Source organism: Gobio gobio (genome assembly GCF_949357685.1).
Source record: "Gobio gobio genome assembly, chromosome: 13".
In the NCBI taxonomy this organism is placed as follows: Eukaryota; Metazoa; Chordata; class Actinopteri; order Cypriniformes; family Gobionidae; genus Gobio; species Gobio gobio.
This window is the reverse complement of record NC_137106.1, coordinates 33,179,263-33,198,679: the sequence shown is the minus strand read 5'-3', so window position 1 is coordinate 33,198,679 and position 19,417 is coordinate 33,179,263. Positions and strand designations below refer to the sequence as shown.

At 37.6% G+C, this 19,417-nt stretch overlaps 1 protein-coding gene across 1 annotated transcript in view; it reads right to left on the bottom strand.

The window, feature by feature from the left end:
• The window catches only part of LOC307136205 (zinc finger MYM-type protein 4), a 46,426-nt gene that overhangs the window by 25,651 nt on the left and 1,358 nt on the right, over positions 1–19,417 (bottom strand). Inside the window, exons 2-7 of the mRNA XM_079833004.1 lie at positions 8,297–8,345; positions 7,978–8,190; positions 4,426–4,527; positions 4,220–4,275; positions 3,656–3,826; positions 3,490–3,565 (exon numbers count right to left, since the gene is read on the bottom strand). Of these exons, the coding sequence (XP_079689130.1) occupies positions 3,490–3,565; positions 3,656–3,826; positions 4,220–4,275; positions 4,426–4,527; positions 7,978–8,190; positions 8,297–8,312 (634 nt within the window). The 5' untranslated portion in view covers positions 8,313–8,345. The remainder of the gene's footprint in view (positions 1–3,489; positions 3,566–3,655; positions 3,827–4,219; positions 4,276–4,425; positions 4,528–7,977; positions 8,191–8,296; positions 8,346–19,417) is intronic.

Sequence of the window (19,417 nt, the reverse complement as noted above, 5' to 3'; positions counted from 1 at the left end):
CGGCCTGTTTGAATGCTGAACGGAGATTGATTGACAGCTGCAGCAGAGGGAAGACTGCCTCGTAATTCTCTATACAGGTAAAACCCTGTGTATAATAACATTATAAACCAAAAATATCCTAACCTCCAGTGATCTCACCAGTTGCTAGGAAGACGGGAAGGCGCAGCGCCGAACTCTGGTCTCAGGGAGAGATTTGTTGCAGTGGCAGATACCATAGTAGACAGTAAAGACACGCAGCAAAAATAAACACTAGTGGTTCACGCGCACGCATTTGGCTGTTTAGGCGCGCAGTGTTCTGATTTGCTTAGCTCCTATTTACTTGATTGGTGGAGGTAATCCATAATTACTGTTGGTGAATTATAATGGAATTATAATCCTCTCAGACCCATTCATTCGCCGTGACCCTGTCCAAAGACTGTTCTCGCAGACCCTTTTGATCTTAAAACTGTATTAGTAAATGTTGAGATTAACAATAATTAAGATTATTAAATGTTGTAGAAGAATTCATGTTAACTAATGTAGTTAACAAATGAAACTTTATTGTAAAGTGTTACCATCTTCTGTAATATTATAAATGTCTTTACGTTCTCACTTTTGATCAATTTAATGCATCCCTGCTGAATCAAAATATTCATTAATTTTCTAAAAAAAAAAAAAAAAAAAAAACCTCACTGGCCCCAAACATTTGAACATTAGTGTAGTAAATATTATTGATTATTGATACTTTTTTTTTACTGTCTTAAAAGTTGTTTTTTATTAAACATTCTGCTTTAAACAATCTATTTTTTGTCAATGGCTGTTGGGTGAAGTTATGATTTCTCTGAATGGAGGAAACAAAGCAATTTCGAAGCAAATACATTAATATTAAGATCTATATCAACCTTTTCTTATCAACTAAGGGCGCTTTAACACATATCTTGTTTGGTCCAGATTTTCTGACTTTTCAGTTTGGTCCGAATCAAAATTACAGGTGTGAAACCTCCCCCGGACCACGGCCCGTACCAAACAGACGAAATTTGGTCTGACGAAAAGAGGTAGTCTCGGTCCGGATCAAACTGAACAAAGGTTCGGTTCGTTTCTAGTGTGAAAGCAGTTTCTGTATGGTTCATACTTTCAGACCATTTACAGGAAGTTCCTGTTTATGTTTAAATATTATAATGTTATTTTTACATTTCATCTAGGCTACATTGATTATGAAAGGTGAAAAGATGCGCAATATGTCAGAAGACAGAAGGTCAGAAATGATTTTGAAAGAAATTATGTATGATTTTGCTTAGAAAGCCTTTCTTTAATGTGAATTTCGTTTTGTATAAATTGTATCTTAATTTTAATCAACGTTTAATCAGATAATTGCCTGGATTTAATAAATAAGAAGCAAATAGTCTATAGCAGATATACTTTTTAGGAGAACTTATGACTTTTAACCATTCAATCTATTAGTATTTTATCCTTCTTAAATGATCTTAACTGTAGCACTTTGAGATTTGTTCCAAATGTAAAGTGCAGTACAAATAAAATTTATTATTATTATTATTATTAGCAGACAATAATCGCGGGAGCGATCACATGCTTTGCACATGAACTGGAGCATGTCTCAAATAAACCAAAACTCAGCAGGCTACTTGTCTCACAAACATGAGAAATATGTGTATATAAAGCTTGAAATGTCCACTTTTAAACGTAACGAAAAGAAAATAGTCAAGCAATGCGCACTGTTCACTAGTGGCAACGATATGCGTCCGTTCATTCATTCTTGTCAAAGACACTGACGTCAGACGCACGTCCATTTACAAACCAATCAATGTCCAGATGCAGCCCACATAGATGACGAGTGGATGCAAGTGTGTCATGTAAAGTTCTTTAGTGTGCTCGCATAATTGCAATGTGAAACCAAACCAAAACTAACCGAATGTATAAAATGTATCAAAACATGAACTTGTGCTTTGCACCAAACAAGAGGACTGAGACCGCTGAAAAGATGGGTTTCAGTCTGCTTCCAAACGAACTGTGATATGAACACAACATGGACCAAAGACAGGAAGATGAGACACTAAAAATGATAGAATACTGATGCCTGTTTTTTCTGTAATGTTGCCCATCACAGTTCTGTACAGGCATCAGAACTGTGTCTCCTCGCAGAAGATCGTTTGTGTGTATGATGGAGGGATTCTGAGGAATTTTATAAGCTTTTAACAAGTTCTCAGCTGGTCAAAATACCATCATATGTAGCTACGCACATACAGCGAGTGCATTTAGCCCAGCACACAGCATTGGGTTGGATGTTTTTTTCAAGTTCCGTCTCAAAATAGGCAATGCGTTAGCCTGGATGCCAGCCGAACTTAACCCCGCCCACAACATTTGAGCTCGGCCAGTTGGGTCTGGACTTGATCCGTAGAGGAGTAATTATGCCCGAACAGAAACTGTTCGGACCAATGAAATTGTCAGGGCGGGCTTTAGACGATGATGGACAGATGATAAACAGTAACGCAATCATCCACATCATCAAAGGCGCTTGGGTTGAATTTGTTCTAATCCTAAACGGAGAACTTGTTCGTATATGCATTCACCTTTTCTATTTCTCTCAGAAAGGATGATCGTGTTGGTAAGTACTCTGTGTATCCTTAAATTCTTTTTTACAACATCAGCAAAGATCCTTTGCACTAATTTTTTTCTTCTAACGTTACTTATTCCAGCATGCGTGCAGACAGGGTTGCCAAGTTTTTACAACAAAATCCGCCCAATTGCTACTCAAAACTAGCCAAAAACAAGCCCAATAGCTCTCATGGGGGGTTCTCCGGGAAAAAAATGGCATTTGGGGGGTAAAATATGTGTTATTTTGGCAGGGCTGGCAGCTAAAATTCGCATTCCTGGGTCTGTATATCACATAATTGGGGTCGCTTAAACCCGCGGACTTGGCAACACAGTGCAGTTGAGTTCTGTTGACATTTGACAACTAATGTTATGCGTCGCTCCGTTGCTCTGATTGGTTGTAGGTCTATCCAATTGAGGTCTTTCCTGGTTCGGTTGAAACACGCCCCATAATCACAGCCCAACGGAGCAGTATCAGACTCATATTCTGACTAGAATTGAGTATGACGACGTCAGGCTAGCAATACGTCATAAAAGCCGACCAATCATGTTGTGAACATATCCATATGTCTTAAGGTTCGGTGATAAAAATGCCAATCTGAACGCTAAGCAGACCAGGAATAATTTTTTTTTTTGGTCTGGACCAAATTAACCAAGTGTGAACGCACCCTAAATTACCATTCTTTACAACTAAATTACTGATATATTTATCAGGGAGCTCTCTGATTTCATCAAAAATATCTTCATTTGTTCTGAAAATGAACAAAGGTCTTACGGGTTTGGAACGACATGAGGGTGAGTAATTAACGACAGAATTTTCATTTTTGGGTGAACTAACCCTTTAAAGCCGATGACAACCAGTGACGTCATGCAAGGACAGAGAAATCTTTGTGCTCTCACCTGTAACTGCATCACTGCTGCTTCCACTGACAGAGAAAACAGAGCTAATCCTCAGTTCATCAGATGCAGAGGAGGCCTGAAATTAGTCAAAAGTCATTTAGTACATATGACACGTTTATACAACAGACTGAACAGCACCGCTGCACAGAACAAGAGCAAATCTTACCTCATTCTCATTATTTTCAGAACCGTCAAGCTCCTCTTTAATACGACTCAGGTCAGACTGGGGCATTAATGCTTTATCATAGTCTTCATCAATAGGCTCATCCTTAATTCTTATTACAGGTGAGTAATTGGTTTCTCTATTGGTGCATTCCGAAGGAATCTCCGGCTGTAACTGGGAACGAAAGGCACAATTATCAAAACAGCACAGACCCATTTAACACTGAAACAACACTAACAAGCAGAGAAAATGGTCAGAAAAGGAATAAAACAATCCTTCACCTTAAACCACATACATTCAGCGGCCACTTCATTAGGCGCATATATATATATATATATATATATATATATATATATATATATATATATATATATATATATATATATATACGCACACACTAGTTAATCAAATATCCAAATCACCTTCCTGAATCATGCCGTAAAGAATTTAGGATGTTTTAGGAGCAAAAGTGGGCCCTATAAAGTATTATTTAACTAACAAAGTGGCCACAGACTGCATGTTTCTATTAAAATCCAATATTTGCTGCTGTTTTCCACCCAAACTTACAATGGCATCACTTCGCGATGACTCAATCCTAAGCTCAGACTGTACGTCTTGGATATCTGACACAGGATGACAAAAGTAGCACTTGAACATATATGCAGTTCCACAATTTTCTTAAACCAGTGTAATTGCACCTTAGTAAAGTATTCTGGAAAAAGCAGCAGAATTACTGTAAGTATCTTGTATCAAGCATCATTTCATTGTTTTACCTATAATAGTGTCTGATGAGGGGGTGACAGGGGTGTCTTCAGAAACCTTCGCCCTGTCCACATCCATTTCTGTGGTTCCATTGGTAGAGGAGCTAATCTCTTCTGCAGTCAGAAAGGAGCCCAATTTTTAAAAAGTCCAGAATAGTTCACCTACATTCTGATTTATAATTTTATAAAAATAGTTCCTTTGACTTCTAAATGAGGATTTACTGCATAAATATATTTAAAACAATGCATCTCATTCACTAATAAATAATTGCATAGATTACAAGTTGTGCAAGTTTCCGGCTAACCCACGTTATTACGGTCTTACTGAAATAATGCTAATCAGCTGTGGGCCACTATTATCTAAATATGTGTCTTTTAATACAGATTGTCGTTCTTACTACTTTGAGTAAAGATAAAGGATGGAGCAAGATTTGTGCTCAGCTAATGTTACATGCTAATACAGTTCCCGCACATGCACCGCAATAAATTATAAATATACACATTGGTTTGTTGATGGACATACTCTTGTTAACGCTGATGGTGAGGAATTACAGTTGCAACATCTCATAATGTACCTCAAACTGAGTAGTGCATCATTGAGAAACATCCTGCTCAAGTCGTCCTTGCAATGGAAGTTCGGATTGAATAACTAGTTCTTCCAATGTTTCATCATTGGACTCGTGCTCGGATTGATATGGTAAAAATTAGGGATGCTTCGATCTACTCCGGTACTCACTAAACTTGGCCGATCTCACGAACCGATCGCAATTTGATGACGTCAACGCGTGAGGACGTACATGACGTGTGGGGTAGTAGCAAATATTCAAACGAGAGCTTTGAGGGCCGAAGTGGAGAAGGGTTCCATGTGAACAGCAGTTGAAAATCGGTCCTAAGGGATGGGCGAACGCCATTCAGGAAGTATCGATATACAGTAGTTTGATACGAACGCATCTGAAAAATAGCGGAGTACGCAGAATGAGCTGATGCATGAAGTGCATGAAACAATTTGTCCTAAACATGACACATGCTTTATATTAAGGGCTTTAAAATAACTGGTAAGATATAGTTAACATGTATAGTTTAAAGCAGCTTGCCCTGTCAGATGCTCTGAGAGATAAGCTAACTTTACTTGTGCTGACAGACAATGTTAGAAAGTCATGCAAATATGTCCATTTTGCGGTCCGGAGAATTCAGGCTTCCGTGAAGGAGCTCCGCCCCGTGCATGCACGGCAAACAGACAATCCAGCAATAGAACGCAATAATTCTGACTAAAGTATACATATTTCTAAAATATTTGTTGTTGGACAATAAATGTGCCTTATGTGGAATTTTAAACCTACAAGTATGTATATTTATATGAAAGTGACCATTATAATTGGGTAATCAAATATAGGCTAATATGCTTTTGTTTTTATTTTTATGAATTTAAAAAACTAAATTATTAATACATGCCTTCATTACATTCACTGTATTTGTTTATAGCCTTCAATATCAACATTGGGCAGGATGTGAAATAAAATTATTACTAAAATAAATACAGATTTTTTTTTAATCCAAATAGAAAAATGTAGAAAATACCGGGATATATACCGTCTATCGCCATTCAACCAAAAAATACAGAGATGTTTTTTTGGCCATATCGCCCAGCCCTATTAAGAAACCCCATTTTAAAAGCATATTAAAATGTTCACTGTATAATGAATATTTTTTGTGATTATTTAGTACCCTGTTAAAACAATAGCTATTAGGGGTGTAACAGTACACAAAACTGACGGTTCGGTACGTACCTCGGTTTTGAAGTCACGGTTCGGTACGGCAGTTTTACAAAATTGCTTTTTATTTATTTTTATTTAACAGTGGTTTACTGAAAAAACTGTGTCTGTCCTTAAATGAATTAAATTATAACTAAAAGTTTATTGAAGATATTGTAAACTATATGGCGCCTTGCATATTAATATTAAAGGTTAACAACAGAGCCCAAATTCAGTTGCTATTTATTTTTAGGTATAAAAATATATAATATTCAAGTTTACTCAAATAACATAGTACGCAAACATGTAAACTTCACATAAGTTTTTGCAATAACTTCTAAATCGAATGATAAAATCGTTTTTTCTCCAATTCGTTGTTGAAATATAATCATTTATACACGGTGTCTGTCATTTTCATGACATGTTTATTTAAACACACATTAAATAATCAAGACATCATTAACAGGTTAAGTAGAATATAATGAATATAAAGGCTAATATAGTGCATATATTTAGTGAAAGAGTTGATTTCTCTAGTGAATAAAAGTCTGTGGACACTGCATGACTGCCTAAATGTGATGCTACGGGACATTGTTTAGTTTACAAGCAGTTACATTGAGGTCTTTCCGCCGTTGAAACACTGATTGAACGATTACACCACATTGAATACGTGACAGTAAGTTGTAATGTATCCTCAACATACCTTCTGAAGTTCAGATGTTCATTCATGTTTATTCTTTAGGAAGAGATGATCGATCGCGTTCACAGATGATCGCGTTCGCGAACGTGTCGCACGGCCGTTGGAACTGTGATCAGTGATCAGTCACGTCACATTAAAGAGCGTCAAAACGTCGTTTATCGTTTGAATTTAGTGATAAAATGGACTGAACACTTAATATGTTCGTGTGGGAACTCAGACTGAAGGGTGTCTGCACGTAAAACAAGCCGAGTGTTAACTGTTGAAGATTGCATTCGGAAACCGTTCGGTTCACGTGTGCCCCGAACCGAGAGCCCTGTACCGAAACGGTTCGGTATGAATACGTGTACCGTTACACCCCTGATAGTTACATTACATAATCACCATAAAAATGTAACAAAAATATAATAAAGGTAACATCTATAGTATTTTTTTTTTTATCTGAAAAAAGGTGAAAACCGTGATCAGAGAGCTTACAAATCAGTGAAGCATTGGAACCGGGATCGGTATCGGCCGATCACCATGACAAGAAATCGGTACTCTGTATCGGCTACTAAAAATCGACGCCATCGTTACTGTCTCTACAGTGTGTACAATCGCTGAGCTTTAGGAAGCCTTCGCACGGAGCTGAAGTTTATGGTGATGGCCGTTTGTTTCCAACATGCTCTGTAAGCAGTAGACCAATCACAACAGACCGGGCCATCTGACCAATCAGAGCAGAGTAACTCACGGAAAGGATAGATTTAGAGAGACTGTATCTTCCATTGAGTCGTTTGAGAATCATTGAACATTGTGGTGATGTGCAATGTATATTATGAGAAAATATAAGTGTTTTTTGACCTTTGATGCATGTAAACCTGTTGTAGGAGACCTCTAAAACTAAATTAGGAGCCTTTAAAAAGGGGCACTTTAACCTCACTCTAATGTTAATGAATTTGAGAGTGTTCTAAATGAGCGATCGCATGCTCAAGTTTAGTCATTTGCATAAAACATGCCGACAGCCTTTCCTCTCATGCAGCAAGATCCTCCATTTCTTACTCTTTCACTGTATGCGATTAAATATATTTAAGGTGAAATATGCATGTATAAAATTTGATTTAAACTTTTCAAACTCGCCTGCATCAGCACCACTAGTTGGCAGTCCATCTTGACTTTCATTTTTATCATCGCTGTTCACATCCATCTGAGAGAAAGCCTTCTGAGCGAAGCTACTGTCTATTTCCCAATCATCTTCATCTGTTCCAAAGACTGGAAGTCCATCGAGCTCATCATCCACTGGCAGACCACTGCTGCTCTCACCCTGATCAGCTGAAGTTTTAACCTCAAGCTCTAAAGGACATAGAAAAGATTTAATATATCAGCATGAGAATAGCAACAACAAATGAAGTTAAAAGCGGGGGGAACTGTGGTGAAATTGAGGCATTTGGTTTCGTACCTGATGACTGGTCCATCTGGCCCAGATCCGCTGGCAGAGTGCTGACTTTCTAGAGTTCAAAAGACAGAAAGAGTGAAACCTTTAGTTTTTGGTTTACATATTAGATAAAGAAAAATGAAGACAGAAAAGGGCAGTTGACATCCAACATGAACTTCTTTCAGTTTCATTGTGACTGCAGCACGAAAAAAAGTCAAATTTATTTACAAAACATATTTAATATAGAATAGTAATTTAAGGCATGTTACATTGGCATAATAAAGAGAAAAAAGATGTCAAGAAAAAAAGTCAACTGCAATCACAAAAAAAAAAAAGGAAAAAAAATGGCATGTAATCAAAATAAAAAGATAATTCAAAAGTTGATTGACTAAATATAAAATAAATAAAAGGACATACAAAGAAAACATTTTTTCAAACATGTCAAGACACGTGTGCAGAATTAAATGTTAAGAACATTTAAATGTGAACTGAAACATTTTGGTTGTTTTATAAATACACTTCCATTAATTACAATAAATGCATTGACAAAAAATGTGCACAAATAAATAGCAAACGCAACATCATCAGTAAAATGTGAAACTTTTTTATGAAATAGCGATCGCAAGATTGAATCCAATCCATCGCACTTGAGTAAAATGTGAATGACAAGCGTCCATCGAAAAACATCCATCAGCACTTTTTGTCCACAAAAGCGTTAAATCTGCTAAATATTGATATATTGTCCATTGTTTACGTCAGATTTCGCCTGAACGATCAGGGGTCCGTTCACCATACCTCGCTTAATACATTTGAGATGATTTGACAGATGCCAGATCATGATAACTGAGCTCTGGCTAATTTGGTTCTTCAAACAAATTTGCGGATTGGATTAAAATACTTGGATTAAGTTATCTGAGATTACTGCGTGTACTTGTGTTCCCTGAAGAGGGCAGATGTATCGATTCGATACTCGAAACCACGATCAGCAATGCAGCGATTGGCTGGTGGCAAGACAGCAACCTAATGACATCATATAATTAAAAAAGACACCTGGCGAATTTCAGGACCTTTATAAGGAAACAGCCAAGCAACCCAAATTACATAAAAGTTATAATAGATCAATTAAATGTGCAGTTTTTTTGTGTGTGTTTTTTACATGATTCCCAATCACTTATATTAACAATTTCTAGTAGTATTTGTACAGGCTTTACATTTTTATTTCATTGTTTAATTAGAAATTAATTTCATTTTATCTTTGAAGCAGATTTGTTACGTGACAACATTGATATACTAAAAACAAAAACATCTACTTAAGTTTCTTAAGGGTCAAGATCAAGTTATCTGCGCAACATCACTCCCATAATATCTGTCACTTATACTGATCCATATAAATATTATTTTTAAATATTTTTTATATTATTATTATTGCCCCAGGTTCATTAAGGAACTCTTGTAATTAAGTAGCAGTGGTTGGGACAATTTGTAACTATCAAGGCCACTTAAAAAGATGCTATCAAATCCTGTTTACATTAAATAAGCCTGCTCCCGAGGTCTCCATCGTCGTTCCTCAAGAAATTATGCAACCTGAGCACCGTCGTTTATGTTGTAAAACTGTATAAATTAGACTCTCACAAACAAATGAGCCTGTCTCCAAAATTTCTTTTTCAAAATAAGTTTTTACTTATAACATCAAAGCAGTTCTGTCGGATTTTGTTATGTCTTTACATGCATATTCTCCAGCCATTGTCCTTGTAGTACATTTTGACGGACAAAACTTTTATGCCAATGCCAAGACGATTCCAACAATGTGTGTGCTGTTTACCTTCTGCATAGAGACGGTTTTATGATTATGTACATCTGTCTAGACCATTCAGAAGCCAGAGCTCGTCAGATAGATGCATCTGTCACTGTCATCCCACACCGTGCTGTTTTGTCAACCAAAATCGTTTTACTTATCTCATGAGGACGGGTTGGAGAAGAAGTGAGGAGAATGACTCAAAGAGTAAAGTCAGTGGCAGAATCAGCGATGCTCGTTCTGTATGGGTGGATGCCATTAGCATAATGTCAATGAATGTAGAGACATTAAATTGTTTTTGGAAACTTTGTCTTTTGCCTGAATGATTGGCCATCATTGCAATGATAGTTTATGTATAGCCTCCAAACGATTGCTTTTGGAGGCCGGTTGCTGTTTGAATCGGCCATCAATAGAGTAATTGTTTACGTGTAGGCCTATAGCTTAGTGATATAGCATCTGTTTTTAGGTATTTAACCACTTGTCACATCAGTTTTTTGCTATTCTATTCTTAGGCGACAGGAACAGCAAGAGTTAAAGGAGAAAAAATACTTTTTTATTTATTTATTTTACTTGAAATAATTGAAAAACCTTACTTAAACTTAAAACTGTACTTTAAAAAAACCCTTGTACAGATTCCTAGTGTATTGTAAAATATAAAATAAATATATATAAAGATATACACTGGCAGCTCAGAGCTGTACAGCAGCATTTAAGTATGAAATTGAATGAATAAACGTAAAATAAAACACTACATAGTAGGGCTGTAACGATTTGACCAAAAATAAAAACCTCGATTAATTGAACATTTGACTTCGATTACGATTAATGAACGAATATTTTTTTTTTTTTTTGCCCTCATAAGGTTTTTGAGTAAGTTCACTGATAAGGTTTGTACTGTAAATATTTTCTACAATTAAAAGGTGGAATTTTTTTTTTTTTAATGAAAAAGTGCATTTCTTTTTTATTTTAAAATACTTGAAGGAAACGGTTCACTTTCAGCAGTTATTGTCTATGGGGCAGATTTCTGCTTGTTGTACATCAGATACAGATAAATTAACACATAGGCCTGCATTACATTTATCTGAATGCATCAATGAGAGAGTGATTGTGTGTGTGAATTACTCGTACCGTCTCTATTCATTATGAAGCTGTGGTTTGTACTTACTGCAAAGGTATTAAAATGTATGCATATAACGGTTGAGTTTCTAAGCTACTTTAGTCACAGGACAGCGTTGAGACTGCGTTTCTGCGCGCGATCTGTGATGTGTGAGCTTCTGTCTGTGTGTTCGTTTGTCACAATATATCAGGCATTAGTTCAACATAATACATATCTGATGGTCGAAACTCGCTTTAATGTTCAAACTGGCAGGGCTTAAACCACATACAAATGACAAAGCTTTGTGAGGACGGAGGTGAAAGAGGTCTCCCTTCAGGGCGCGCGCTGTCAGAGACGCGACACGGCACGGCTCTCTGTGTCACAGAAAAAAGCTGAGCACTGAACGGATAAGTTTTCTGTATTGTTGTTTTTGAATAGTGCACAATCACTTTAAATGTTGAAACTGGCAAGCCTTTAAACGCATACTTGACAAACTTTATGAGGACGAAAGTGAAAGCGGCTTCTGGGCTTGCGCGCGCCGTCTGTGTGTGTGTGTGTGTGTCTGTGTGTGTGTGTGTCTGTGTGTGTGTGTGTGTGTCAGCGCGTAGGCTATAAGAACAGCAATTAACTGACCTGTATAAACTGTGTAAAACATGCAGCTACTATAGTGATTCTGGGCATCTATAAACACAGATAACTGCTCCTGCATCTCTGTGTGTGCCTGCAAACTGCACTTGATGTGACTGACGGGGCGGAGTCACGTGAAAACCGAAATAACCGACATGGGAAAAATATGTCGGTTAGAGGTTCTGAATGTCGGTTTCGGTTATTTTTCGATTAATCGTACAGCCCTACTACATAGACTTCACTATAAAATATACATTGATTCTTATTAAAGCTACTGTATTAGTTTTTCAGTCAAGAGCAGTGAGTGGTTTTCTCTTTGTCTTTTGTTGTTGTATTAACATTAAAGGGATAGTTCACTCAAAAATAAAAATTCTGTCATCGAGAAATGAATACAGGTTTGGAACAATATTAGAGTAAATAATGACATCATTTAAGAGGTGAACTCTCCCTTTAAGGACAGCGTGTTCACTAGGCTGCTGCTGTCAATTTAATGCTGCCTTCACGTGCTCTTGGAATTATCGAAAATACGAGTTTCCTAGGTAAAAATTGCACATGAATGCCCTCACATTTTGAAACTTGAATGCAATGAGATCGTAATCACGACTTCAGAAGTCGAAATTGATAGCATGTGAAGACCTCCGTGCATCTAATATACAGACACACGTCGATTTTACTTTCACTTTAGACATAACCGACTGTGTTTATGTAAACCTTGTGTGTATTTTACAGTATTAGTGAAGACGACGACTACTTAGTCCAGTAATCGCGTGTTTGACAGGCGTTTTGTGCGCACGCTCGGAAAATAACATGTTTAACCGGCAAGGCTGTAAAACACATGCAAATAATGAACTTTCGTGATTGAGAATAACTATAGTGTTCCGTAAGTATAACTCTACCGCTAACGTGTGATGTGAATGTATGTCGCGTTGTTCAGTATTGGGATGGAGGAGGCAAATGATAAAAAAAAAAAACGCAATTCACAAGCGCGTATTGAACCGTGAATGCCGTACCGAACGGTTCAATATTATATTGAGTATTGTGGCATCCCTAGTATGGACACAACTGATTGTTCTGTGAACGACTGGCAAATCAACATACTTTGTGTATGGAGACGAAAACTTTTTTTTTTAAAGTAAAATTTTTAAAAGCTTTGGATATAGCTAGGTTTTATGTGAATTTAGTAATGAAAGCACCAAAACTCATGTGCACAGTTTTAAAGTTTATAAAGGGATCCCATGGTGTTAAAACTTGTATGGCTTAATATAACATAAATGTTGTCTCTTACTGAAATATGTTGTAGAAAACCCATGAAAGAGCCAAGTTATTTAAAAAAATCCATTATATATTTGGACAATGGGCGGCGCCATTTTGTTTGCGCTCTAGGTTGATGACGTAGAATGGTTGCACTCGGCAATCCACTGGCTCTACCCATAGCTATTTTTACCACAACACAACTCGAAAAATATTTCAGAGTTAAAGGAGCTGTATGTAGGACTGTGGCCAAAACTGGTACTGCAATCACTTTCAAATTACTGTAGACCGGTGTATCCCCTCTCCCCCTCCCCTGACTCGAGGTTGCCAGCTAGGCTGCAGGATCCAGCAGGAACGTAGGCTGCTACACGGAGCTTTCAATGGCAAGTGACGTGTCGTACACAGTAAGTTTTTTTTCTTTCTGTTAATTATGTTTATGCTTCAAGAGCGATGTTTTGTGAAGTAATTATGAATCGCAAAAATTTACTAATGGCGATTAGCCAAATATATATGAACGCTCGTATGTGACAGTACATTCCCACATGAAAAAATACTATAGTAAAATTACAGCAAAGCTAAATAACATTAGCAATGGTCATACAGGTCCACTTGCAGCATGTTTTGTCCACTATATATGCGAAGAACGAATGAGGAATAATTTTTACTGAGGTAACGTTAGGCTACAGTCTCAAATACGTTTTCACATTGCCATATTTAGGCGTGCTAATGTTGTTTTCCTGAGCGTCCCAGCATAATGACAGAGAAACGGGCTCTGATAATGCATTACTAATGTTAGCAATGACGACTCGCCGTTTTTATTTACCAAACAATTCCTTAACGTTACCTTTTCAATTCAATGACCCACCTCCTCCATCTGCGCTAACCTAACGTTACTTTGCACGAACATGCATAACTTTCTTCGACTGTCATGAATATTTGAAATGTCCATTTACATTAAGTACAAGTTAGCCAAACATAGATGAACCTTTCCTGGCTGTCCAGGAGAAAATTAGCAACGTTGGCATCAGTCTTCAAAGGCATCTCTTATACAAATCCTTGTTTTATCTCGGACACTGTCACGACGTTTTTATGATTCATAACGAGGCCGTTTAGGTTTCGTAAAGTTAGACATTGTTTATCCAAAAAGTTTGTAGCTGCAGCTGTGGTAACTAGAGCAGAGCTGGCAACCCGAATGCAGAAACACTACTGACTTCGTGATTGGTAGATAGGTGGAGGGTGGCGCTTCAGGCATGACACAACATGTCAACATCAACATCAGTTGAAGGCTGCAACTTCACTTTTAAAATGACAATATCTTGGCCTGACAACTGTTGTCAGTGATATAAGTATTTGAAATTAACATGATTTCTTAATGTCTAGTGACATATCAGGGCCATTTTATGATTAATTGAAATATATTTCTTACATACAGTTCCTTTAAATAAAACCAATGAATTGCTTTGTAATTGCATTTAAAACACACTCAAACACACGTGCACACAAACTCTCTCTCACAAACACTCATCACACCAACAGATCGGCATACGCGCTCACACACGCACACATATTGAACAGCTGTCTCAATCGAGATCGTGCGCGCGCCCAAACACACACACACACACACATCTGACAGACTGCTCTGTCTCAATCGAGATGTGTTATGGGCTGCCCTCGTCAGTCTTCACGACAGGGGCTGAATCTGAAATTGCCCCCTCACTATTCCCTACTAGGGATGTGACGGTGAGGAAATTTTCCCACCGGTTAATTGATGTGTGACAACACCGGTAATACCGGTATCACCGGCGGAGGCTTTTAAATCACTAATTCTATCTAACCGAAAGTAACATGCACACGACCGCTCTGAACTGAAAACGCGCCAGTGTTGCGTATTCACACACCGTGAATGACAGCTCGTCTGTAAATGCGCGCTCTGTGAGGCCATGGGTGCGTCTCAATCAGTTCCCTAGTTCAGTAGTCAGGGCATTGATCAGTCTATGATTGAGATGCACGCCATGAATGAATAACAGTTCGTCCGTAAAGCCTCGTTTATACTTGACGCGCCCGCTCGAGCGCGAGGGTGCGCGCGGCAAAAAGAAATGCGCGCAGTCAGCGTAGCGGAGGCTCGCAATGCGGAGCCAGGCGAAAGTAAACAATGCGCGCTCGGTGCGGCCGTGCACATTTAACTTTCGGTTTTGAATTAGCGCCAATTCGGCTGCGGGTTGCTTGAATTATGGGTTCATTAGTCTATCATTTTTAATGAAAAACACAACAACAAAACAAATGACAAACTCCCTTAAATAGGCGCTTTTACGTTTCGCTTTGAAACCAAATCTTCCGTGATCATCTCAGTCAGCTCCTCACTCTTAAATCTGATGAATGACTCCTGCCGCTGCTGAGACTCACGGTCGGATCCTGCTTTATTAAGCAGATACGTTCAGTTTTTATTTGTATTGTCTGTTCTCTAACTGAACTAAATTATTTTATTACTATAAAAAAATCAAAAAGACGGTGGGCGGTGCCACGGTGGGCAAGTGATGTAACCGGTGTTGAGTCTGGACACCGGTAACACCGGCAACACCGACTATCGTAGCAAGCCTATTCCCTACTAATACAGTTCACTTGATGAGGGAATGAAAACGAGTGAGTTAATTCGGACAGCTGTTGTGTGTACATCGGCTGTACACGCGTTATTGCGGTGCAGTGTGAGATTGAATGAGTGCACTCAATAACCACTATGGTTTCGGACACCACTGGCTGTCCCCTCAAATAATGCCCTATTTGAGGGTATAGCGTGATTTCGGATTCAGCCAGGGAGAGTGCTGGCCTGCCGAATCGGAACCAGGTGACAAACTAGGCAAGTCAACCTCAAGTATAACATTACAGCTGTTTGAGCGCGCGTGTGTGTGTGTGTGAGAGTTTCAGTGCGTTGTGTTTGAGTGTGTTTTAAATGCAATCACAAAGCAATTAATTGGTTTTGTTTAAAGCTACACTGTGTAACTTTTTTAGTCTATTCTTAGCTAAAAACACTTAGTACTTTCAAAAATATATGTGCTCATTAATGTATATTTACTTCTTTCAAGTAATAAAGTATTCTCGTAAGTTTATAATATGCCATTGAAAATACATAAGGTAATGGGATCTAACGGTGGTCGCCATGTTGCCCCTCCATCTTGAAAGTACATTAGCCAAAGAGGGACATACCCGTAAATTCAAGCTTCGCCTTTCGCGTTTTAACCGGTTTTAACACTGTGCGCGTCAACTTGTTCAGACTTGTCTGGTGCATGTGCAGAGTTTTCATCTCAGCAGCTCCAGTAACAGAGTTATACGGCGTTTTCCTGGCTTGTTTATTCCTCAAAAGTCTGTTTTTCCTTGTGTGGTATTTCTGTGCGTTAATAACTCCGTAAGTAATAATAGTTATTGTCATTGTGGATGTGTTTCAGAGTGTGTCATCATGTAATTCAGTTGATGTTACCTCAGAAGTATTTTTGTGTCAACATACAATAGCGTAATGCTCACCTATTTGAATAATCATTCAGTTATTAACAATGTTTATTCGTTTATAGAAAATATTTGCTTATAATGTATGTTGATGGAAATATGTATCAGGTCTGATCGGCATATTAACACTTGTTATACAGAGCTAAACCTGCGCACACACTTTTGTAATCCGACACCGCTTGTTAGCAGCAGCAGCGGCAGCTCCGCTCCTTTTAATGCAGCTGCATTTAGCGCCTATATATGGTACAATAAGCTCTGGTTTACGGTTACATTATACAAATGTAACTTATACGTATAGTTATACAGTTCTTAACTGTGTATATTCTGTCATGTCATTATCATGTATATTTACCATCCTAATTTGTTCTCTCACAGAAACCACATTTATGTACATATCCATGCAAACCTGTTTATGCCTTGCAATTGGATGACTGAATAAACATTACTATCATCAAAGTTCACTCTGGATTAGCTGCAGTTCTTTCTAGCCGAATAATTAGGCCAGTTGAGTTCCAACCATCCCACTGCGCACAGAATATCCCACAGGCACCGTGTCGAATGTGGACGAGGTCGAACTGGAAGCCATATTAATCTTGGACAAAATCGGCCACCGTAGGAGTTAAAACGAAATCGGAATTGAACAGAACAGAAACTAAAAGTCACTGGATGGTCATATACCAGTTCACCACTAGATGGGGGAAAATATCACACAGTGTAGCTTTAACTCTTGACACATTTTTCGAGTTGTGTTGTGGTAAAAATAGCTACGGGTAGCACCAGTGGATTGCAGAGTGCAACCATTCTACGTCATCAACCTAGAACGCAAACAAAATGGCGCCGCCCATTGTCCAAATATATAATGGATTTTTTAAATAACGTGGATCTTTCATGGGTTTTCTACTACATATTTCAGTAAGAGACAACATTTATGTTATATTAAGCCATACAAGTCTTGACACCATGGGATCCCTTTAAATAAAAACACCAACTTTTAAACATCATGAAATTTTACGTTTTAAAGAATGGTTTAGTATTTGTGGCACATGTAAAAGTAACTGTAACAGCTTTCTCTAGCCCTTAGATCATTTTGTTACCAAGAGGCACATTGAAGCTCCAAGTCGCTGTTTTTGAAAAAGCACGTGATGCAACGCTGTCAGAGCCGACAGACTCGTGTGTCAGACTCATTTCATTGCAAAATAATCAGGTCAAAAACTAATTTCAAGTAGCAATTGATTCTATTTACACTAAGTGAAAATAGTAGCATTTCTTAGTGATATGTTAGTTAGATGATAATTATACTTACAAAGAGTGGCAATACTATTTGCACCTCAGTGTTGTTGTACATTAGTTAGTATGCAATAATAACTAGTGTTGGGTACTGAACTCAGTACTTTTAATTACATTGGTACTACAGAGTACCGATTCACATTAAATCAATCTGTGCCAAATTTCGGTACCTGAGAGCGCATCCGAGGTATAGACTAATGTCTGAATGAATGCCGCAGACGTGCGGTTTAATTTACCACACACACTGAATCGCGTGTGACGGTCGCATGTTTCACATCTCAACATAAATGCATGAACGTCATCTCCAGACTCACTTCATGAGCATTTTACCGTTTTATTTGAGAAAAACTACCGTCATATCATAAACACACAGAGATTCAAATGTGATGGTCTTCACGGCAACCCGTCAAAATAAGTTTGGTTTAACTTGACAAATATATTACTGTTGTACATTAGAATTTAGATACGTCTCAATGTAGTAATAATACTAACACTAATGTAATAATAAATTATCAAAACTATTTATTTAGTAATAAATCACAATTTTGTTATGTTTTAATTTTAACAGCTCAGTTGTGCAGCACTTTGTTTGACAAAAGAGTGTATTTAATTAAATTAAAAGAAATTAATGTTATGTCTTTCTTGCAGGAAAACTTTTCATTGAAATTAAAACATTTTATATACATTAAAATGGTTGTTTTTATGAAATCAATTAATTAAGTAGGCCTAGCTAGTAGCCTACTATTTGCTGGTGAATATTACAGTATAGAAACAACACAGACATTGGTAGACAGCGACGAAGACAGCTCTGGTATAATGTCAGTAACACTTCTGTAAATTACTTGCAGCTTTCAGTTACTGAGGTAAACATCCCTGAAGTACTGAGAAAAAAAAGGTACCGTTAGGTACCGAATTTTAGGTACTGGTTAAAATGTGAACGGTCCCCAACCCTAATAATAACAAAGTGTAAATGATTCTATTTGTTAAAATTATTAAATGAATGCTGTCTTATTGGGACAATAAAGCCCTACCTAAACCCACCCCTAACCGATAAACATGATAAACACACATTATAGGGCTGGGTATTGACACAAATTTCACTATTCGATTCGATTCACAAGCTTGCAAATCGATTCGATTATTTTGGAATTTGGATATATATCAGGTACAATACATGGCAAATTTTCTCAAGGAAAAAAAACTCTTAACTAATGCTGTACACTATGGGAGTGAGTTGGTACATTATCCTACTATAATGTTGAAGGTAAAATTAACTGATTTGTATACAAACACTTAAATTACACTCACTTTTTTTCAGCGATTCAGCGGTCCATAAACCGCTGAATCGACTAACTGATTCATAGCGCTTCGAAGCTTCATGATGCCTTGTTTTGAAATCGGTCATCACTATATAAGTCGTTATTTAGGTTTTTTTGCGCACAAAAACTATTCTCGTCGCTTTATAAAGTTATTGTAGAACCACTGTAGTGAGATGGACTTTGTAACGACGTCTTTAATACCTTTTATGGGTCTTGAGAGTGTAAAGTGCATTGTGCCAATGGAGGCCTTTCTGAGCCATCGGATTTCAACT